Source organism: Trachinotus anak, unplaced genomic scaffold (assembly GCF_046630095.1).
Source record: "Trachinotus anak isolate AG129_WGS33_773 ecotype Australia unplaced genomic scaffold, CSIRO_AGI_Tana_v1 ptg000025l, whole genome shotgun sequence".
Classification (NCBI taxonomy): domain Eukaryota; kingdom Metazoa; phylum Chordata; class Actinopteri; order Carangiformes; family Carangidae; genus Trachinotus; species Trachinotus anak.
The window spans coordinates 4,419,359-4,443,816 of NW_027273876.1; the positions used below are offsets into that span (position 1 = coordinate 4,419,359).

Sequence of the window (24,458 nt, forward strand, 5' to 3'; positions counted from 1 at the left end):
TACTTTGGTCAGTTCAATTTATAACAAGCATCATATTTTATAAGATCTTCTTATGTTTTGTATGTAAAAATGTTGATTTGTAAAGTAAATAGAAACTAAAGCTGCCAAATAAATATAGTGGAGTAATAATATGTCTCTATACAATGCAGCATTATAAAATGGAAATACTAAAGTCCAGTACAAGTACTTCAGATTTTTGTACTTGGGTACAGTACTTGAGTAAATGTACTTAATAGCAGCAGTAGTAACTACAGCTGTTATATAAATATAAAGGAGTAAAAAGTGTACTTTAGTGAAGTAGAAGTATAAAGTGGCATGAGAAGAAATTATTCAAGTGAAGTGCAAGTACTTTACATTTGTACTTCTGCAGGCAGCAGTGTTTCATCTGCCGCTGCTGTCTGTGAACTCTGTGTGCTGTGTCGATAAAGTTCATTCAAAGTCGCAGTGCTGCACCAATGGCGGCCCCCATGTCCTGGAGGAGGCTGGTGCACTCCGTGTACTCACCGGCCATCACCGGGGTTTTTACCCGAATATCTGACCGGCTCTTCCGTGTCCGGGACAGAAGAGGAGGGTAAGAGACACGGTTCATCCGCGGAGACACACACATGAGAGTCAAACCCGCGTTTTGATGCAAAATCTGCACCCAACAGAGCTAAAGGGGCTAATGCGTCCATTATCGGACACTCGTCTTTTCACCGCCTTGTTTTGACAGTCGGTCAATAACAAGTCAATCCTTGATCATTCAGCATGTTTAGCCACCGGATTGGAGCTGATCTGTGTAAAACTAACACGTTTACAGCCATTTTTAAACTAGTTATCGTCAGATTTAGCAAAGATAACGCACGTCTTGAGGCTGCCAGTCTAGCAAACAGCAGCTCACCTTGAGGGAAACTCACTCAGAGGTTGTACAAGATGTTCTTCTGGTTGTGTAACAGTCTTTTTACCAAACCTGAAACCTGACACCGATCATGGGACACTCAAGAGTTTCGAGGTTTCCCAAGCAGGGGATTGAAGGACAGGTGATATCACAGGTTACAGGAACTGTTCAGCACCTGTGTGTTTTCCAGGCAGCAGAACAGAAGAGAGACACATGCACACCCAGCAAGGACCCACAAAAAAAAAACCCAGAAAAACAAAACCAAGGTCATCGCAGTAGAAAAGCTTCCAGCAACGTGCAAGAGGTGCAGGATTCAACAAAAGTTCACTAGAATTTTGCTGCAAAAGATGATTTTTTTTCATGAAAAATCAATTTAATCAAACCACTGTTTTCATTATTGATATTTTTTCTCATTGTTTTGTCTAAAAATGCCAGAAAATAGTGAAAAATTCCTGTTTTGAGCAAGATCACCTCTTGAAAGATCATGTACACTAAAGAAAAGCATAAAATGTTCAGTATTTGACATTTCTTCTTCAAAAATGACTAAAGTGATTATTCAATTATCAAAATAGCTGCTGATTAATTTTATATTGATTAAGCGAGCAGCTCTAGAAAAATCCACACTTATGTATAAAACGTTTTGCCCAAATCAGGAGTCAGTACAGAAATTCAAAGTTGTATAAAGTTGACCTTTTTTAGAGAAACACCTTGAACAGCCAGGTGGCCTTATGGAAACACTTTCCAAAATTAGCAAAGATACATATTCAGAAAATAAATGTTCAAAAGATTCAACTATATATTTTTTTTTAAACATACATAAATCTAGATTGGAGCAATTTATTTGCAGCGGTAAGTCTTCTTTAGAAGCTAAAAATACACTTCTTTTGCTTTCTGTGATAAACAGCACAAGATAACTGGTTGAGATTCTTTGGATATCTTGTCACGAGTCCTCTTTGATAGTACTGTTGGCGACCGTCCTAAAATCGTCCACCATGTGAAGAGCAAACCAGATGGCCTTTGGTTTCAACTCGTCACGGTACAGAGACTTATCATTCCTAATAACATCGAGAACCAAGGGCGTTGTCTGTGTTTAGGATTACTGGGAAGGGTCTGCCACTGTGGGAAATTAGTGTGAAGTGCAGTTCCTAGGTCATGCCCCTGTTTCCGGAAAGGAAACAAAGTTTGGGCATTGAGACTTGTTGGAGCCTGTAGCAAGAATCTGTCATCCACATATCTTTCTTATCTCTCTCTTATCTTTCTCATGACACTGTAATTGTTTTGCATCATTTCCTCCATCATTTAACTCTGATTTCTACATGAATCCAAAATTGCACAAAGCAAAGTTACAAAATGTGCGTCACCTGTGAACAGTGTCGACAGGTAGATCACTAATATTGCGGGATGGTAGAGTATGTGGCCAGTAGTATGTGGACACCCCTGTCTTTTATGTATGTGCAGCAATTAAGTGTAGCATTCTTATGGTGGCAGTGATAGGCTTGGACCTTTGTGGCAACAGCTTGAGGAAGATCCTTTAAAGTGTGTTTGAGCTTGGCTATGCTCAAAGCCGGGTCCATGAAGAAATGTTTGGTGTGGAAGAACCTGAAACATCCTGGATAAGAGCCCTGATTTTAACCCTGTCCAGCATCTTTGGGATGAACTGAAATGCCAACTGCGAGCAGGGCCTGACACCCAACCTCGCTGCCGGATGCCACTGATGCTCTCGTGGCCTGAGTGGGAGAAGCAGAAATCAAGTAGAAGGCCTGCAAAGAGGAGGATGTTGTAGAAGTGTGTTAAGGCCCATTGTGTTGGAATGAGATGTTTAACAATCACAAATAGGTGTAATTTTCAGGTGTCCACATACTTATGGCCATGTCCTTTAAATACTTAACATTACAATACAGGCATTTGATTAAATGGCTATGTCAAAATAAGTTCAGTTTAATACCGAACTGTTTCTTGGATCATCGTCTAAAAAAGCAAATAAAATCTGTTTTCCAGTTTGACAAATCAATCCTCATCTGCTGAGAAGAATGAGGATATAAATGATCATGCAGTTTTCCAGTCGGGGATTTCTGAATTCTGAGGAATGACAGGCGGAGCAGTTTCTCCAGTCACATGCTTCAGATCAGGAGGGATGTGGTGCAGTCACATACCAGAGTAAACAGCTCCTCCATTCATCACAATTGCTTTTATTAACTTAACTTTATTCAGTGTAAGGAAGTTAACTCCGTCTCATCATGCTCTGTTCTTGTACTGTGCAGCGCTGCTGAAATAGAAAGGTTTTATTTAGACTGCATTTACTGAGACGGTGCAGTGTGTTGATACTGAAAACTCCTCCCTGTTTCAGGATTAACGACTCAACTTTGTTTTTGTTTTATGGAAGCTTTTATTGTGTCTCAGTGTAGCCTGAGGTCATAGTTGATTTTATATTGATTGTCTCGGCCCTGAAATGAAAAGCAGCAACAGTGGGAACATAATTACCTCCGATAAGCAGCTAATTATCTGTTTGTCTGTTTGTTTGTTGGTTTGTTTGTTTGTGATCATGATTACGAGAATCTTACTGAACTGATTTGCACCAAACGTGGTGGAGGGATGGGGCGGGAGCCAGGGAGCAATCCATTAAACTCTGATGTGGATCTGGTTAGAGGAGAGAATCCAGGAAGTTTTTTTTTCCCCACATTTTTGTCAGTTTTTTAGGAAAATTTAAGTTAAAAAACATATAAATTAAAAAGAATCTATAATATAGATATTAATTAAAAACATAAATTAAAAAATATATAATATAAAATATAAATATAGATAAAAAAACATTTATTTATGCCGTTTAGATTCTACAGTTTGTTGCATAATCCGGATGTGGTGGCGGGAAATCGATCGGCCTTGGCAGAGGTAGATGCTCTGCTGAGTCCAGTTTCAAAGTGTGTTCCTTATCTCCTGTCACACCCTCTTATCTTTACCGCTTCCAGAAAATTGTAAAGGCCCGAGGGTCAGCTGGGGGCCACCACATTACATAATCACATTGTACCGAGCCCGATGCACCTCTTCAGATGACCTTTGTAATTTGCTCTGCTGTAAAAGACAAAGTTACTCCAGCACAAACTCTGTGGAAATTCTCTTTGATTCTTCAGTTGTTTTATGGCTCAATGAGAAAAATGCATGTTTATGATCGGACTCACAAATAACAGGGAAATCCCCTCTCAGTGTTTGCTGCAGAAGATCTAACTCAGCACAGTGGCTTTGGAAAGAAGCCCTGAGCTGTGCTTTTTTTTGAAATTTCATTTATTTTTTACTGTGACGTTTGTTTCCTGCAACTTACTGTAAGTGGCCTCTTGTGGGTCAAATCCAAACCCAAAGATGTTAGTGTGAGTGTGTGTTCACGGTGAAGCCCTGTCGTAATGAATACAGCAGAGGAATGACTTCTCACTATCAGCTTGTGAGGGTTACAGTCATGTCTGAGGTTAACACTCCACCCTGTCTTTATTTCATGTGGCTGCACCGTCAGACCAAGTGTGTGTGATTTTTATGTCAGAGACAAAAGGAGAACAAGGACTGTGGTGCCGGGGTGAATTTTAGGACGCTGACAAAGAAAAACCAGACACGCTGTTAAATCTTCTCATGGATCGACTGGTTTTTTTAAGCAAAAACACGTCACATTCACTGTCTCTGTTATAATAAACTGAAAAACCTTAAGTTTTGAGCATTTTAAAGCGTACTGTCCCGGTGTGTGTTCATGTGCTGGTGATATTTGAGCCAGTTGGCACCTGCAGGAGAGCACAAAAACACAACACTTGTGAATGTATTGTTTTCCTGTGATACATGGCACAGCCTGCCCACTTCGCCCGACAGAGCCTCCGAGAAGGAAACAAGACTCATCCACAGTGATGTGTTGTTTTCCACAGTAGAGTCCTGCAGTTTCTCATGAATTCATTATTCTGGAGCACTCACACTCAGCCCACACATTCAGCCGAGTTTCCATGAAAACTTTTAAAGGGAAAAAATGACTGAAGAAACAGACTGAACATTGATTAGTCGATTAATTTATTCAGTCGATCAACAGAAAATGTATCTGGAACTATGAAAATGAAGTTGTTTTAGTCATTATTTAAGCCAAAAAAACCCCTAAATAATAATAATGATGATAATAATAATAATAATAATAATATTCGCCATCTTATATCATCTGTTAGCATGTTAGCACATTTGCTCATTAGCTTCTAATTTCCAGCCAAGTCAACACAAACATTTCTTTTGCTTTCCCTGTTTCCTGTAGCTCCTCCGTGCTGCTGCTGGCTCCCCTGCTGGCCGAAGCCGACCCGGCCCCATGCCGCGTCACCAGGCCCACCGGGTCAGCCGGAGCTCAGGGCGTGGACGGCCTCTGCGCCCACTTCCGATGGATGGCGGAGCACGTACCTGCCTTTCGAGTGCCGGGCACCCACATCCACATCCTCACCTCGCCCGATCAGTTCTACCAGGCCATGAAGGTCGGTGTCACTGTCAAAACAAACAGTTAAAAAATAATTAACGCAGGCTGATGTTTGCCAAAGCTGATTGTTCTCATTTCCATATCAGCACATGCACCACGAACAGTTTGCAAAAGTGCTTGAGCTAATTGAGGAAGTATTATTTTCCCATCAGATTGTGATTGTTTACTCTCAAACATGTGATTAACACCCTGCAGCTCTAAAGTGACTTGTCTCCTCTGTGAATCAATGTTAAGGCTAATTCCTGCTACATGTATCATCTGCCTGGAGAAATTAACTCCCAGAAATTAGTTTTACCTGTTAGAACAAGAAAATCTTACTCAAAATCTATAAAATCAGGCACTTTGTGATTCAGTAAATTTACTGTATAGACTTTTTTTAATTTAGTCCCACACCTGCTGTGTGTCACCACATTGGAATCCTTTCATCCCTCCTCTAACTTCAGCCTATTCAGCTGCTCCAGGAACAACAAAACAGGAATTTGCTGCAGTTGATGTGTTGGGAAAGAGGCAGGAGCTTCCCTCATACACAACCATTGTTAAGCTCAGACATAAAGAGTCAGAGTTCAGTTAATTAAGAGTTGATTTCAGGAGAATTTCCCTCCAGGTGTTTGACTTTGTGTCTCTTCTTGACCCCGATGTGTTTTTGCGTCAGTGTTTATGACGAGTTTTAACACTGTGCATCGTATAAAACCTTCTTCATGGTCAACTGAATCATAATGTGAGCTACATAAAAAGTTGTTACGCGGGTGTGTGAATGGGCGTGCTTACCGAAAACATGTTATTTGTTTAATCAACACTTCCCCATACTTATGAAAACAGGGAACGTTGCATCTGAAAGGCTTTTGTGTGTATTTTTGGTTTACTTTTGATGCACACACACACACACACACACACACACACACACATGTACATACTTTCCTTTTAGGTACTCACTGTCACCAGGTTTTTGGGTGGTTACACTTTATGGTGATACTGGGTTATCTAATCAACCAAAACAATTGTGGTTCCTTAAGCAGAGTTAAAAGGATTAATGCTCATGTTCCTTCTTAGGCTACGTAAAAGTAACAGGACTTTAGGCTTTGTTGCTGTAAAAAACTACATTTCTAATGCTCCTTCATAAAGTGAGACATGTTTAAAAGGTCCTACTTTTCTCTTGTGGTGCATCAAGCCGTGGAGATAGTTTCAGTCCAGCTCAGTCCCTGAGATTTCTGCCGTTGCTTGCTGCTCAAAAAAGTGCTACAGCAATTAGCTGATTAATCGAGAAGTCAAATCAAATCAAAAGATTTTTCTAATTGGTTGTTGAAGTAATTATTTCAAGCTGAACATTTGATTGTCCCAGTTTCTCAAAGCTGCTTTTTCCTGTCTTACGTCTCAATAAACTGGATTTCTTTTGATTGGTTGAACTAAACCCAAACAGTTGACGGCGTCACGTTGAGCGTTAGGAAGTTGTTTTTTAAAATGTTTTAAAGCCAAATGATTAAGTCAGGACACTAATCGGCAGATGAATCGATAATGTAGCTCAAGAAAACAAATGACACCTAATTCAGTAACACAACAACAAACCGGGGCCACTTCCTGCCAGAAAAATGGTGCCTATGAAAACTGTTCTGTGGATTATCCAGCGAATGTCAATTCTGTCCTGTTGAAGTTTTAAAAATGATAATAAGAATAAGCAGAATAAATACATGAGTAAGAATAAGTAGAATAAAAATAAGAGCAAGAATAAAAGTTAGAGTAAGATGAATACAAATAAGAATAAGTAAATGGGGTCAGAAATCCCAGTGAATATACAAACCTTTACAACTGAGACAGAACTACCTGCAGGACTAAATACCAACAGAAGGAAGTGAAAAAAATATATTTTCAAACCCCTGAATGCCAAAAGTACCTCACATATAAAGCTGAAAACAGGGATTTGTTGTTTTTTAGGGGCCCACCGGTAGCCCCTAAAAGTCTGCTCACTTTTCTTATGGCTCATTATGTTACTGGCAGGAAAAGTACTTTCTCTTGAGAGTTTATTGTTTCTGAATATCAGACCTTTGTGATGAGATTCCTAAAACCCGCATACACATGTACAGTTCGCTTGTTCTCCGTCTTGACTCTTTGTTTGTTTTTCCTGTCACTTCAGGCACGTATCAAGACCGCAAGGAGGCGAGTGGTGATGGCCTCGTTGTATCTGGGAACAGGTCAGCTGGAGCAGGAGCTGGTGAGAAAAAAAAAAACAGTGTTTGTGTGTGTGTGTGTGTGTGTAAGTGAGAGAGAAACAGATTCACATTTAAACGCACTGTTTTACAAGTCAAGAGAATTTACTTCTTCAGTTTTGGTCAGGTGAGAACAATACCATCTAAACACAACACTCGTGCCAAATAACTGGTCAGAGATGCCAGAAAATGTGAGTCAGAGTCCTCTTCCAACAGAACCGCGGTGTGGTTTGTTCAGAATGAAAACGTACTCCAGGCCAGCTACAAGGAATGACCTCAAAATGCAAGGGTTTATGGGTATAAGGAGACCAGCGTTGGCATGTGATGGCCTGCTGTTCTTCATGCTTGGAAAGCCTAGCATAACAACATTAACCCAGAGTAAACCACAGTCTGGACTGATGCTCGTATTCTGTTTTTTTTTTCTAACTGGTACGAGCAGCAGCAGCAGCGGGGAGGGCGAGTTACAGAAAAGGGCAGCGAGGAGTCAAACATGCTTAATTACAGTTAAAAGCATTTCAATAGCCTGTGATTGCTGCCAAACTCTGCAACCTCACAGGATGATGGATTACCAGAAACGTGAGTCAATAAGGTACAGTGAGTCCGTGTGACTTTTATTTTGAAGCCCATGTTTGGACGCAATTAACTCGACACCATTCAGTAGAAAAATGTGAGCAGGGTTTGCGGTTGAGACTGAAGAACGCGAACTGCAGGTGTGATTTCACCCCCGAAGTCTGGATCCAAGGCTCAACACAATACTGGACTGATGCTGAGTGTTTACTTAAGTGCAGGTGCAGGCAATGAAAATAATCAGATCATTCAACATCAGGACATTAATAACAGTACCCTGCCGAGTTTTTTTTTTTTTTTTATCAACTGTAACGATAAAGTGGAAACATAGACGCTCCTGTCAACAGTCTCACGTTGTTTCACTCGTCTAATCTGCCAAGAATTGTAGCAATGTGGCAACAAAAGGCAGGAAAGTGGAAGACTGCAAATACAGATGTAAACAAAGCAGGTTTCAAACTTTAGATTACAGATTGTAGTAGCCTGCGTGATATGACAAAAAGCACTTATCAGCGCTTTCTAGTGGACTAACTTTATGATAGTGACGCTGGTTCAGACTCAAAGACTGTGCAAAAAGTTTAGGCACTAAAAGGAAACACAACTTTCAAAAATAATGCCATGAATAGTTTTTATTCTTAAGAAAAAAGTGCAGGAAACAGTGAAAACCTAAATGAAATCAATATTTGCTGGGACCGACCTTTTCCTTTAGAACAGCAGTTTCTCAACATACTGGACAGGTGGGCTGTGGATTCAGGCTGATTCACTGTCTTCTGATCCCACACCGAGATCAGGGTTCTGTGAGGACCAGACTGTCTGATGGTGAAGATGCTTCTTTATGGATCTGGTTGTATGTTTGGGCTCGTTGTCACACTGTCACACTTTGGTCTGTCTCAAGATTACTGCAGCCATGTCCTTGCAAATGAGACGGGAAGCATCTCCACAAAAAAATTAAAAAAAGAATCAATTGTGCACCTTTGTTGAAACTCTGTCAAAATTTCTTTTACGCTTAGAAAGAGGCGTTTTGGTGCCTGGTGTGCCGCAGTAAATCACAGCGCTCTTGCTTAGAGCTGAAGTGTTTATGCTGACACAAGTGCAGTTAGCTTAATGTCAGATGAAGAATAAATAACCAGTTTTTGTGCTCTGATTTCACAGCCTTGATAGATGCTCAAGTGATTGATGTAAATTACTCAGCACATCACGTTACAGGTCATATCTGAACTCCAGACCATGAGTTTGAGACCCTGCCACTTAAGATTCAGTTAGAAGTAATCGAGAACGCAAACATTTTCTATCTAGATTTACTTCAGACAAATCTTCCACAGCCTAATGACTGAAAGCTGCTTCCCTGCATTAAGAGATAAACAGTTTTTCCTCGGAGCTCCCACTCATTGTCAGATTTGCTCCAGAGGAAACTTCCAGAGCTGGAAGTGCTGGTGGTGCACACATCCCCAAAGAGCTCTCTACTGGAAAGAAGAAGCGTTTTACTGGCACATAAACAGGCACTCTGGGGTGACGTATAATGAATGCATTTGGGCACCAGATGCGCAATTTAGCTGAAGTTTAAAAAAAAAAGATGCATTGGTTTGATATCAGGTGGGGAACAAAGGCCAAGTTCACCACAAATAAAGGCGTTACTGTTGTTAGCGGCGGTGCCCTCTGAAGAGAGGCTTTGTTGTGAACAGTAGTTAGTCCTGTTTTTTCCCATGCTCAGTGAACAGATAATAAAAGGCAGATGGTGTTTGATAAATGACGCCTACTGCCAAGTGATCAATAATCATGAATGCTGTCCTTTGTTTTGCAGCTCAGTGTTGCAGTAGAATCTGGAGTGGGAAACACAAGGACAGTGACATCAGTGTTGTGGCTTTACCTGAAACCAGAACTACCTGATCTAATAATTTTACACTTAAACTAGTTCACTGCAAGTGAAATTAACGTAGCTATCGAGCTCCGAGGCTGTCAGCAACGACGCCTGCTGAAACCTGACAATCAATGTACAAACCTCAGTTTGTGGTTTGCTGAACATTGTTGTAGAATGAGATGTGAACGACGATAACAGACCACAGGAAGCCTTTTTGTCACAGGTAGTTCCAAGTAAAAGCTTGTCGACAGAAGTTTTCCGCTTGAGCGTAAAGAACTGAGCAGCTTGAAGATCTTTAGTTTGATTAGAGACGTAAAATTTACATTTAATCAGAATTCAGAGAAAATAAGTCAGACAGCCTTCAGCTAATAACTGTTGTCATTATTAGTTCATGTCCTGTTTGTGTTAACTTTCTTTCTTTTATCTATTAATTGTTATTAATAGAAAAACATGCACCTGAGGCTGGATACAATAAATGTGTTGGATAGGTGATTAATTGACTATTAAAATAGTTTCTGATTGTTTTCTTAATTAATCAGTGAATTGTTTTGGCAATAATATGTAAGAAAATCTTTTTAAAAAATCCCATTTTCATTTCCTAGAGCCCAGGGTTAATCTTTAACTGTCTTGTTTTGTCCAGTTTACAATGATATGACGCAGAAAAGAAGCAGATCCTCACATTTGAGAGGCTACAACAGCAGGGGTTTGGTATTTTTACCTGTTAAAAAAACTGAAACAGTTAACTGAAATAGTCGCAGATTAATGTCGAGCTGAGTAATGCTCTGTGAATTAGTTCTGCATAAAACCACTCTGTGTCATTGATGGTTGAACACTTAAGCTGAAGCTAATCTGTCAGATGGAAACTTCAGATCAATCAGATCATCGCTTTGAGAAACTTTCCCATAATGCAGCAATTTGTTTTGCGTTATCTGGGGAACTCCACCAGTTCAAAATCTGTTTGCAGGTCATGTAGAGTTCTAATGAATAAATATATATAAAAAAAAAATCCTTTTCTGGTGCCAGAAATTCAGCAGAATTCTGATAAATGACGTTGGTTAATGTGGAATAAAAAAAGTATGGTATAAAATATCTCTTTAAGAAAATATGTGTTATTTTAAACTGAAAATCATGAGTCTGAGTGAAATGATGAGTCTGTGCAGAGCTCATTGAATCATGTGTTGATGTTCAGGTGGACTGTATGGAGGAGGCTCTACAGCGCTCAGAGGACAGCAGTCACTCTCCGGACCTGAAGGTCTCCATATTGCTGGACTACACCCGCGGGTCACGAGGTTGTCGCCGCTTTCCGTGAGATCTTCTCGCAGCTGTTGAGCAGAGTGCCGCGCTCATCATCCTGATTGTGTCTGGTGGTTGTGTTTGACGTGCAGGGCAGATTAACTCCAGGACCATGCTGCTGCCGTTGCTGCAGCGCTTCGCCTCTCAGATGCGGGTCTCTCTGTACCACACTCCGGACCTGAGGGGGCTGCTGCGGCTGCTGGTCCCTCAGCGCTTCAACGAGACCATCGGAGTCCAGCACATCAAAGTCTACCTGTTCGATGACAGCGTTATCATCAGCGGGTACGTTGATTCCTCGACAGTATGACCGTTTCCTCCTTTCACACCTGTTTCATCTTGTTCTGGTCCACGCTACGTTTTCCTGATCAAAGTGCAGGTTGTTATACTGTCGCTGCTGGGAAATGTTCTCAGTGCACGTTTCAAAGCACGCAGAGAAAACGGAGAGCAGTGGGTGTGCTCCAAACCCAGTGGGCACGGTGCCGGTTTGTGCTGGCTGAGTGTGGTTTCCACTCCATTTCAGCTCAGCACACAAAATGGTACACGCTGCTTTGACTGACTGGAGTCGAGAGCTTGTGGGGAAAGTAAACAATGTTCTGTGTGTGTCAGACAAGAGAGACTAGTAAACATGAACTGTGTTGTCCAGAAAAGGAGACGACCCCCTCCTTCATCCAACGATACAATGCACTTTAACGCATCCTCTATTCTATTGTGTTCTATTGTAAAATGAAACAGGAAATAAAGCAGCCGTGGCCGGAGGTTTTCTGTTGTCAGGTGGTCCGTCCGTCCCGCTCTCAGGAACGCCTTGAAGGAATTTCTTCAGATTTGGCATAAACGTTCACCTGGTCAAAGGTGAAAGGTCACTGTTACCTCTTAATAGGTTTTTGGCCTCAAGAACTCAAACATTAATATGATGACATTTTATATCTAAAAGGTCAACTTCACTGTGACATCATATTATTATTCAACACCATAACTCAGGAACAGAAGGGGAGATTGTGAGACTTTTAAAAAAAATTTTATTAAGTTATTTTTTACTTTTATTTTGACAGCTACAGTGATAGACAGGCAGGTAAGTCAGGGAGAGAGAGAGGGGAAGACATGCAGCAAAGGGCTGCAGGTAAGACTTAAATCTTTCATATTTCACATTTGGTCAGATACTGAATTGTTGACACTAGATTTCACGACCCACCTTGAAACTGGTGGTTTTGTAGATGATCTGTGCTGCCAGGTCGAAGATGTGTGTGTGAAGCATCCATGTTTTAGAGTTTGTAGCTTCTTAGCAGCAGAATCCATATTTGCAGCCTTTTCCCCTGTCATGGCTGCAGCTTTATGTTCAGATCAGAATCAGGGATTTGATTTATGCATTAATACAGTGAACATGCAGCAGAACAAGGACAACAAAGCTTCAAATAAATTCTTTACATATATCCCGATATCAGAATAAAAAACACACTTATTGCCTTTTATTAAATTCCTCCAGTTTTCACAACATTTATTATATGAGCCTGAACTGCGACTGGACTGGTTGGCGGAGGCGGTAATTCTAGTATGTGGCAGTTGTTGTGTTTTGGAGCTCATCTGTGACGGCCATGATTCTTGGCGTCTTGACAGATGATTCAGTCCTTTGTTGGTTTCTGCAGTAAAGATGTTGGGAAGAGATGCATTCAGTTCATTTTCACTGGAATGTATTTCATCCATGCAAAAACACTTTTATAGCTGACTAACTCTAAGACGTACTGCAAATGGACTTGAAGACACTTCGACATTTACTAGCCTAGCAACATTAAGGCTACAAACAACTCATAATGCAACATCCTCTGCAGTAGCTGGTGTTACGGGGGTGGTGTTTGGATTTAACCTGACACGCCAAATGGATTGTTCCACAGAATCATCTGGGATCACTTCGTTGGAAACTATCGGGTGCTTTCAGAAACGACTTGGCTGGTCATTTGATGAACCATCAGTCTCTGAGCGTCAGTCACGGGCTACCTTCAACAAATTAAATTCTGCATCCTTCTCGTCATTTTCACTCCCAGCAGAGCAGCTGGAACATCAAACTCTTGTTGAAGCCAGCTGGGAAAAGAAAACCTTTTTTCCATCGAGAAAAACCTTCTCTGTCAGTGAAGTAATACTCCCCAGTTCTGATATAACTGATGCTATAACAGCATCCGTGCTAACCTCTTCAGGAGCAGCCACTGTTGTTAACAAACGGTCTTAAAACAGGCCTGTAGCTGCCAGTAGCTCCTTTCTTATGGAACGCTGATTGGTCTGAACCACTGTGGTTCAGCTACAAGCCAACAGCCCGAGGCCCGGCCAGATGGATCCTCGCTTGCGAGAAATCCAGCTGCCTTACAGGGTTAGTTTGGACCAACAGTAGAAAAGAAGTTCACTAGTGTGATGTCCATCCATCTCGGAAATCAGGAGGGTTTATAGCTGATCTGAGCAGCCACACTCGAAGGTGGTGTGAAAAGCCTGCTGTGATAGACCCAATATCTCCAGAAGACTTTTAAAAAACTTCCACTAGTGGTCGGACACAGACCCCGAGGTATTTATGAAGGCATCTGACCATCTGACAAGTTCAGGCTCCTTCACTCCCTCCGTTCAACCAGAACATCTGATGTTGTGATTGTCTCGTCCTTGAATATAAGATGTCTCCTACATTCTTTCCAGAGAAAATACCAGTCTTATGTTTGGGTCAGTTTGATATTTACATGGTTTTTCATGGCGAAATTCAAATGGAAAACTTGTAAGCAAGCAAAGTCGAAAGATTAAATTAGCCACAACACCCTAACAGACATTGTTTTAACATTTCACCCTCATTTCAGAAACAGTACAATTTATAGACAACAAGAAGTGTTACCACAACATCTTGACTTTCTGCTGCTGAGGGCTGACAAGGATTCAAGGTCATACCTGCTGCCGAACACACAAACAGATCCATGTTTGCTGAAGAGGCCATGAGCACAAAAAAACATCCTGACCTTGAATGTTATTCTCTTCTCATGTTTCTAATGGAATAACATGAGCACATGATTTTTTTTTTCTCAGCTGGAGTTCAGAGTTTAATCTGACTGCACATGAATCGATCAGATCACCTGGTTCAGGAGAAACGACCACATTTTAGAGCAAACACTGTGTGTAATATGACACACGCCTTCATCCTTCTCTTCACACGTTCTGCTCCCTGGTCTCTTAAAATCTGCCCCACTCTCATTTTTCAGGGCCAACCTGAGCGACTCGTACTTCACCAACAGACAGGACCGCTACGTGCTGCTGGAGAACTGCAGGGAGGTCGCCGACTTCTTCTCCGACCTGGTGGAGGCCGTGGGAGACGTTTCCCTGCAGCTCCAGCCCGACGACTCAGTCACCATGCTGGAGGGCATGGTGCACCCGTACAAAGGTGAGAAACCAAACGTGAGCGTGCGTGTGTGTGTGTGTGTGTGTGTGTGTGTGTGTGTGTGTACACTGACACGTTTACCTGCCAACATGTTTTGACACCTCCTGCTCAGTTACGGTGGCATCAGCCCGGTTTTCAGCCTGAAGAGCCGATGGAGTTTGCTAATGGAGCTTGAAAGCTTAGACAGGCGAATAAATGATGGCCGGACTGTGTGTCTGTTTGTGTGTGTGTGTGTGTGTGTGTGTGTGTGTGTGTGTGTGTGTGTGTGTGTGTCTGTTTGTGTGTGTAGTTGGGAAGATGTAGAGAGCTCTTGCGGTTGGCTAGTCATGCAGCCGGATGTGAAATTGTCAGGATTTTCTCTGTACACACACACACACACACACTCGGACAGTGTGTCCGTAACTCGAGCGCAGACTGCCAGGATGTTCGTTTGAGGGATGAATGACATCATGTCTGCAGGACCGGTCCACCGTGGTAACGAACACCAGGAATAGAGTTGTGATGTCACGGTGTTGCTGGAAGATAATATGTGGTGGGAACTGCACACACACAGATAGTTAACTCAGAAACACACACACACACACACACACACACACACACACACACACACACACACACACTGGTGAAATTCCAGTGAAATCTAATTTGTGAGGATGACGGAGGATTTGTAACGGATAAAAAACAATAAGGTGTCCTGTTGTACAAAAATACCACACAAAGCAGAAGCAAAGTTAAGCCCAGTTAATGGTTTCTGCATCCCACGCTTTGAGACATACTACAGTCAGGAGGGGGGCGGTGCAGCAGGGTGGGGGGGCATTTGTCTTTCCACTGTAGGCATAATTCATTCCTGAGCCACAGCCCTAACCCTAAACCTAATCCTCAGCCTTAAAACCGAGTCTTAACCTTCTTGTCCTGTGAATGACGAGGACAGGCCGAAGTGTCCTCACTGCCCTGGTTGGTCCTCACAAAGATAGCAACACAAACCCCACACACACACACATACTTCCTCAGAACCCAGAACATTGTGACCCAGAGACCAGATTGACTGTCTCCCACTGTGCCGACCTATCTTTGTCTGTGTGTACACTCGTGTTTTGTATCTCCACGGCAACCAGGCAACAGGCAGGACTTCTCAGCAGCGGCGCGGAGGCGGATCATGGAGGTCGTGAACGAGGCTCACGTGAGGCAGCGGCTGCTGAACCGGCCCGAGGACTCTGAGGACGAGGGGATGAGCGAGGGGGAGGACGACACCTGGGTGTTCCCTCTGGTCCAGATGAAACCTCTGGGCATCCAGGTGGACGAGCAGGTCACGCAGGTGAGGCCCCACGCATGACCTCCTCTGATTGGCTGAAGTCGACCTTGTGCATGTTTTCCTCACTCACATGTTTAATAAATAATATTTATTACTTTTAAGAACATCAGAGTGACTAATAAAATGTGGATAAATATTTGAACATTAATTTGGGGGTTTATTAGTCACATATTCTGGGAATCAACAGAATAACACGATAACCAGTGCAATAAACTATACTTTAATACAACAGCACAAATTGTTTGTCTTAGCAAACATTTAACAACATTATAAGTTTGAAAACTGGATGTTTTGACTGTTGAATTTATACTGTAGCTGCTTTTATTGATTGCTTTGATTTAACTGATGATGACGATGCAGCTGATCTTAAACACAGCCGTCGAGCTGCTTTACTTCTTGTAAACTGTTTAGGTTTCTTTTGAAGTAGCGTTCGTATTAAAAGACTCATCACTTTTTGGTTTGGGGATATTTTCACTGAGAAACACAGGATTTTTTTTTTTTTTTAAAGGAGTTTCAATTTTCAGCCAGATTTTGTTTTCGCACGCAGTCAGAAGTTGCTGAAGCTGACCGCTGTAGTTTACTGTGAAAAAAAGTGTCCTTGTGTCTTTTTCCTTGTGTATTTTTATGTAATACAGTAAATAAATAATAAATAGGGAGAAAAAAAAAGTGAAATGCTGAGTATGCACCAGAGAAAATACATAAAACTATTTTCAACTTCATAGTGGTTGCATTGCAAGTTGTAACATTTTTAAAATCTGAATTTTACCAAGATGCTTTATACCAGTGGCAATCAGCTTTCATTTGTTTTTAATTATGAATAAATACCAATAAATTCCTGATTTTTGTAAATATAAAAAGCAAAAATAATGGCAATAAAAGCAAATGATCAAATACCCAACATCATGATCCCATGGTCTGAATATCATATAATTAAAGTGAGAATCTCTACAAGAACCAGTGACATTTAATGAAAGGTTCACTCAGCCAAACTCCAGTCAACAAATCTATAATTTTAAACTTGTCATTCTGTAATTCAGACAAAAAAAAAAAATCAAACATGAGGAAGGAAATATAAAATCCTGGTGTGTTAAACAACACAGATTATATAGTTAAATTTATCATTATCAAGTTCTGCCTCACACAGCAGTAATAAAACACCTATAACCATCTCTGTGCCACAGTTGAACAATAGCAACCGGTTCTATTTTTCACGATGTCAGGAATTTGAAACACGGCTGTAACTCGTCTTTCTTCACTCTCCGTCTCCCGCTGAACCTCCAGCGCTTGCTGACAGATGCCGGGCCGGACTCTACTGTGTTCCTGACATCGGGTTACTTCAACCTGACCCGGGCTTACATGGGGCTGGTGCTCGGGGCCGGAGCCAGCTACCGCATCCTCACCGCCTCCCCCGAGGTCAACGGGTTCTTCGGGGCCAAGGGCGTCGCTGGAGCGATCCCTGCAGCCTACATCCACATCGCCAGACAGTTTTACAACCGGGTGTGCCAGCTGGGCCAACAGGAGAGGGTACACCTGCACGAGTACCACAGACCACAGTGGACCTTCCACGCCAAAGGTGGGAGGAAACAAAAGCGCACAACTTTCTGTGGATCAATTATTCCACTCATTATTTCAGCTCAAACTCCCACATCAACATGTCTTAGGAAATATTACAGTCTAAACCAGGGCTCAACATCCACACCAGTTGTGTTTGGCTCAGTGGAAATAATAAAAACACATCACTCTCACTGTTCTTCTCCCTGCTCTGCTGTTCTTGTGGTCACAGCGGTATGTAGCGTGAGAGAAGACGGCTTGTACAGTCATTCTGTCGTAGCCTCAGGACAAGGATGTACACTCACTCTCTCTCATACTTTGGGGTTTTGGATCGACGCTGGGGATTTCTGCATGTGCTTCCTTTTAGTTGTGGTTTTGGGCCGACAGAAATCCCTGCTGGAAGCAGCTCTCTGAAGCGGTACCTCCTCACTGCCTCACTCCGCTTCTCCTCTCCTACAGGTCTGTGGTATTACCTCCAGGGGCAGGATCGGCCCTGCCTCACTCTAATTGGTTCCCCTAATTTCGGGTACCGCTCTGTTCACCGTGACCTGGAGGCCCAAATCGCCATAGTAACGGAGAACGAGGAGCTGCAGAGCCAGCTGCAGGAGGTTGGCCCTTTCTTTCTTTCTTTTTTTTTTTCTCTCTAACCACAGTGAGAAATGATGATGAATAACTGAGTAAATCTTTACTGAACACACACCTGTGTTTGAAACTCGGTCTCTCAGGAGCAGGAGATGTTGTACCAGCGCTCCACTGAGGTGTCCAGCTCCACGTTTGAGCGGCCGGACCGCCACGTCAAGCTGTGGGTGAAACTAGTGACTCCCTTCATCAAGAATTTCTTCTGAGAGGCCTTCAGGTGCAAACACACAGAACCAAACATGAACCACAAATTTGTTTATTTTGTTAAAGGACAATTTTGGTTCATTAAAGCTGAATAAAAGTCCAGTCGTACAAGAAACTTTAAAGCTGCACTTAACCATATTTTTATATTATTATCTGAAAAGAGCTGCAAGTAGTGACAAACCCAACAAGAATTATCGTCCAACTCTGCAGCTCCCCTCAGCTCCATGAAGCCTTTGAGCCTTTTAGAGTCTTTCAGCTCATTGTTTTGGTTTTCACAGCCACAACTTTACTGATTTGGTTCGGTTTCTTTCTTTTGCTCTTATCAACCTTGTTTCCACAAGCAGCAAAAAGATGCAAACTTGACACAGTTAGTAACTAGTTGTTGAACATTTCTCCAGCCCCCAGGTTTCAGCCCTTTAGATTTTTATTACTCACTGTTTTCTCTTGACTTTGGGCTGGATCCACCTGATTTTGCTGAACCAGAAAGTACCTTACCTGGAGAAAAACAGGAGAAAAGGAAGTGAAAACAAAATACCCCCCCACTCTCCACTGAGAAGTCAATCATTAAATCCTGCCTGTCAGTTCCCAGTAAGCCTAAACAAATCCACAAACAAATTCAGATTACAAAGAAAAATCATTTATGAAGTAATGATATGTCAGTGTTGTGCTTCCAGTTTGTTTCCAAAGAAAACAACAAAGGCTACTTTAAACAGAACTCAACGTTGTTCAAACATTAGAAACAAAAAGGCAAACCTGAAACAGGTTCGTGGCTCAGACCGGCTGAGTGACGAACGACTGCATTTATCACTGTTGTAATTTCTGTGCAGCGGCGAATGAATACAGTTATTTGTTGTCAAGCGTTTGCTGTGTCATCGTTACATTGGAGATGAAAAAGTTGCGGAGGCTGATTTACCAGATTTCAGCCTCTGACTCGGGTTCGATTCCTTGTCTTCCATTGAATTAGGTCATTACAGCTGAATGTCCTCGTCATTGTTACTCTGCTAAAGCTTGATTTGATTCAAGCTTCACAGACTTCTCGTCCCAGAGTTTTGTCAATAAACAGCTTTATAACAATTAATCAATAATCGTTTACTATTCTGATAATTGGATGATTTTTTTTAAACCAAACATTGAATGTTTGATGTTTCTATCTACTCAAATGTGAAGATGTTACAGTAAACTGACCCTAACCGTGACTCAACATTTGAAGGTGTAACTTTGGTCTGTGGGAAATTCTAACATTTTTTACTATTTACTGTCATTTTATAGACAAATGATCAATCGATTGCTTGAAAAATAATCTGAAGATAATTGTTAGTTGCAGTTTCACAGCACCGTCACCTTTCGTACGTAATGATTGTGGCGCACAAAGAAATATTGATACCAAATATAATCATAATTTTAGCATAACTCACGCTGCATCTAACGATTACAGTTTATTCATTTCTTGTTTGATTTATTAATTGTCTATAAATACTATAATCCAGACTTAATCCCAGAGCCAATAGTGACGTATTTAAGTTGCTTGTTTTATGTAAAGCAATGTTCACTTCATATAATATGTGACAAAAAGAAAAGCGGCAAATCCTCACATTTTAGAGGCTGGAAACAGTGAATGTTTGATGTGTTAACGTGAAGAATTAGCTCACTTAATTATTAAAGTAGCTGATTGATTAGTTATTTAATCAACCAATTGTTTCCCCTGAATGGCAAAGACTATGTTTGATTCAATTCAATTCAATTCAATTTTATTTGTATGGCACCAAATCATAATTTACATTATCTCAAGGCACTTTACAGGGTCAGGTCAAGACCTTACTTTGTTACAGAGAAAAACCCAACAGTTCCCACAACGAGCAGCACTTGGCGACAGGGGGGAGGAAAAACTCCCTTTTAACAGGAGCAAACCTCCAACAGAACCGGGCTAGGGGTGGGGGGGGGGTCTGCCTCGACCGGTTGGGTTTAAGAGGAGATAAAAAAGGGGGGGTGGGGGCGGGAGAGAGGAGAAAAGAGAGAGAGAGGTAATGTGTGTTATCAATAATAATGACAGGTAACAGTGGTTAATAGTAATGATGAGTAGTGGTGGATCTGGATCCTGCTGCTCCAGAGGCAGAGAGACCTGCAGGATGAGGACAGAGGGAGGGAGAGAGAGGAGAAGTAGTAGATCACAGTTATCATAACCAATAAAACTCTGGCTTGTAACGGGACAGTTTTGCTTTGCAGGATGTGCGTCTCTGCTCTGTTTCCCTTGTTTTTATTCAGATTTTGTCTGTGATTTTTGCTTAGTAGACAAAATACAGCCTTGGACATGCTGTACAGAAACACACACATACACACACACACACACACAGTGAAACAGGCTGTGGCTTCTTAGAAATGTCTGCAGTCATTGTGGTGAGTCCCAAATCACAGGTCCCGTCCTCGTCTTCCCAGCAGCCCAAATCACCAAAGTGAGAGCAGGGACAGCGTGTCGGCTGATTCACTCCTGTCAAGAAGTGAGTCAGCGCCGTGTTATGATGATGATCTGTCAGTGTGGTCTGTGTTACTGTGGGTCCTGTCAGGACTTGGCGAGGTGAAGTCAGAGGGTTCACCCTGAAACGGAGGCAAGTTGAGGAGAGGTTAAGTTTTTGTTTGAGGTGAAGATAAAGACGTAAACCACTCAGTCTGAGAGGAAGATAAGTTCATTTTTTACACTCGAGTTCTAGGCAAAGGGAAATCTGTCAAGATCTGTGCGTCAGATTAAAGGAAAGCCACTCAGCAGCAGTTTTTCTGAGAACAGGAAATGTTACGGGCTGGATATTGATGGTAAATGGGTGGTGTCTTATCGTTACCTGGACAGGCTCACTCAACAAACACTTGAGTGATGTGTTGCCAGAAGGAACTGGTCGTAAATAGATCATCTTTCAGGACTGGAGCATTATTCACACATATGCACACTGACGAGGCGAGAATGCCGCTGAAACCAGGATTAGCACACGAGCACATTTAGCCCCATTGTTGGAAAATGTTGAAAAGACGTGTGGAAGTCCTCTTGTTACTGGCAGGATGACGCAAACACACAGGGTTTGGCAGCGAGACTCAGTGACCTTGTGCTAAAGGTCGTGTTCACCTCTGAAAATATTTAGTTAACAACAGAAAAAGTCTCTTTAGTGTCACTGATACAAAGACTGATCTAGAATTACAAACCGCTGTGAAATGTCATCACAGTCTTCACTGATACTCAAACGCAAACAGCTCCTGACGGGAAAAAGTGCAGCTTTTCTTTTTCTTTCCTTTACAGCTGATTCTTGAATGTTTAGTTTTTTTTAATTCACACAGCAGCAGAGTGGAAGAGTGTTGAATTCTTATATCTACTACTTTAAAAAGCACAGTTGTCATAGTTTTGGCTGAAAGAAGCAGTGTAACGGGAAACTGTGAGAACTGTTACCTTCACCTGCTCATTGACACCTGATCAATTCCATCATTTGGGAAACCCCGCGCCCACCACCCCAACCCCTCTCCAATATATGTGTGTGTCTCTCTCTCTCTCTCTTTATGTATGTATGTATATATATCCAGGTGAAGAGCCTGCATAGATATTTTTTATCATAATGCACATATGCCTCAGGATTTAAGCTTTAAGAAAGTGTATATAAATTTATATATGTATATATATATATATTGTTTTTCCTTTTTGCTATCTCTGCTGCATTTGCAGAAATCTTAAGCTGCACAGTCGTTAAATAACCATTAAATTTAAAAAAAGAAATTATTACTGATTTAACAGAAAATGTGTAAAAGAAATGACTCTTATTAGATCAACATTTTAACATTTTGTATTATCCAATGCTTTATACAGGTGATTTTTTTTTTCTTTACTTTGGGATAATTTTCCTACTGTTTTTTTTTTTTTGCCAGCACAGTAACATTCATGGAAAACATGCAGTGTTACCAAATAACCTCCGCCCCTGTGTGAACGTTGCCTGTGTTCGTAGAGCAGTTTGTTCACACTCACTCATGTATTGTATCCGTCTAACATTGTGATCTGTGTGCTTTACTGCTTATCTCTTTTATTCCTGACAGAGGAAAAAACAACACACGGCCCTCCAACAATAGCTTTGCCGGTTAAAAGGATAAAAAGTCCTTATCGGCAGCACCGGTCATCTATTGTTAGAAACGAGTGACAACAGGTTGGATTCCCTCCAAACTGTTTTCACAGAGGTGTTGAAGGGTCTGCTCTGTGGGTCAGCAGGGACAAAACACAGCTGATGTCCCAGCAGCAGCATCATGAAACGGGCTTACGTGGTTGTGATGGACCTGACTGCCCTCTAGTGGCGAAACTGCGATTTCCCACTGTTAACTTCATACCTTGAACTAGCCCAAATGTGTGCACCTGAAACTAAAATTGGCTGTGAACTGAATCTCTTTGGATTTTAGACGACAAAGCAAAACATTTGAAGGGTTCAGGGAAACTGTGATGGACCTGTGTCACAAAACATTTAATCAATTTGATAATGAAATTAATCTAAATTCAATTTTTAATTATTTCTCTACAGAAGATTTTAACTGCCTAAATAAAAACAAATAAAACAATAGAATAAAATGAGATAAAGTACACATTGTTATATGTTTTTCCTCTTTATATGTTTGTCTGCTGTGTTGTAGTTAAATGAAAAACATAGATGACAGTTATTTATCCTGTGGTGGACACGACTGAAATGCTGATACACCTCTTCACTTTATTTTCTGTGCTGTGATTTCATTGTGACACAGAGAAAAACAATAAGACAACAAGCAAAATAATTGTCCTTTAAAAAAAATATGTTTTATAGATGAACATGTGCATTGTATTTCACTCATTTTTTTTGTTGAGGCATTTTTAATCTTCCATATTTCCCAAGATCTTTCTAAATCCAATACAAGGACCATACGTAAATCATTGGACTGTTGGAAAACAGAAACGTGATATTAACTGACACTGGGGCTGAAACAAATAGTTGATTAATTAATTAGTAAAATGACAGAACAATAAAGAAAAGAATGGTGAATAAATGCTACACATTCTCAGGTTGTTACCTCTGAAATAACGGATTGGCTGCTTGTCTTTGTCTTATGTGAAATTAAAGTGAATATCTTTGGGTTTTTGGACGTTTGGTCAAGTAAAACGACATTTTTCGCTTTTTTCCCCACAGATACAAACAATTAAGACAATACTGGTTAGTTGTACCACTTAACAACAACCTGGAAAAACAGATGCTTGTGTCTTGACTTCCTTTTTGCCATGATAACCACAACAGATTCACTCACACCATTGATAAAGACTTGACACAATACTGAACACTTTTCTCTCTGCGTTTGTGTTTTCACGTTGTGCAGGAGGCAGGTGGCTTCAGAGTTCCCCGGTCCTGAGGTTGAAGGTCGACCCGCTCCTGCAGACAGTTGGACACACGACATGCTGGGAGTCTGCGTCTCCAGCTTCACCCGAGCTACAACCGTCATCAGTGACACGCACACACACAAACACACACACAAACAGGAGCAGATATGTGGGGAATTCAGGAGGTAAATCCTTTTTTTTAAATTTTAATTTAAGCTCCAGATCCTTCTGCGTTATCTGTTACTCCGTTAGATCATTTATATATTAACACCTGGCGTCATTACACTGTGGATTTCTGGTTTTGTATTACTGACGACAAACATTAAAAAAAGTTACTTCTACTACTGTACATACATCTCTACAGGTACATGTTGCATGTATAAGAAAGCAATAGAGACTTCACCAGTGAGTGTCCCTGATGTGATGAAGGCTGTGATGGTGAACAGACGGGTGTGGTGAAGCATTACGATTCCTCAAGGAGCCTTAATAATAGTTTTTAAGAGCTCTTACAGTGTGTTTACAGCTCTGCCCACAGCAGTAATCAGAGTTAACTGTACAGTGTCTATGTGTTATTATCTTTGTAAATTAAAGGATGATGTGGTGAGTTTTTAAAAATGACGTCAAAAGTGTGACTTTTTGTTTAGTGCAATGCATGATTTTTTTTTTTTTTTTTACCCTCATCATCGTAGCAAAATTTTATTTTAAGAGTGTAGATCACGTTGG

At 41.3% G+C, this 24,458-nt stretch overlaps 1 protein-coding gene across 1 annotated transcript; it reads left to right on the plus strand.

The window, feature by feature from the left end:
• The first annotated feature begins 412 nt into the window (after window positions 1-412).
• Window positions 413-24,350, plus strand: LOC139608492 (CDP-diacylglycerol--glycerol-3-phosphate 3-phosphatidyltransferase, mitochondrial). Its single transcript, XM_071462317.1, has 11 exons — window positions 413-571; window positions 5,148-5,358; window positions 7,489-7,566; window positions 11,173-11,272; window positions 11,369-11,558; window positions 14,498-14,676; window positions 15,789-15,988; window positions 17,267-17,558; window positions 17,996-18,144; window positions 18,262-18,392; window positions 23,735-24,350. Exons 1-10 carry the CDS (start codon window positions 456-458, stop codon window positions 18,379-18,381), a joined length of 1,635 nt encoding a protein of 544 aa, XP_071318418.1. The 5' UTR covers window positions 413-455; the 3' UTR covers window positions 18,382-18,392; window positions 23,735-24,350.
• The last annotated feature ends 108 nt before the right edge of the window (window positions 24,351-24,458 follow it).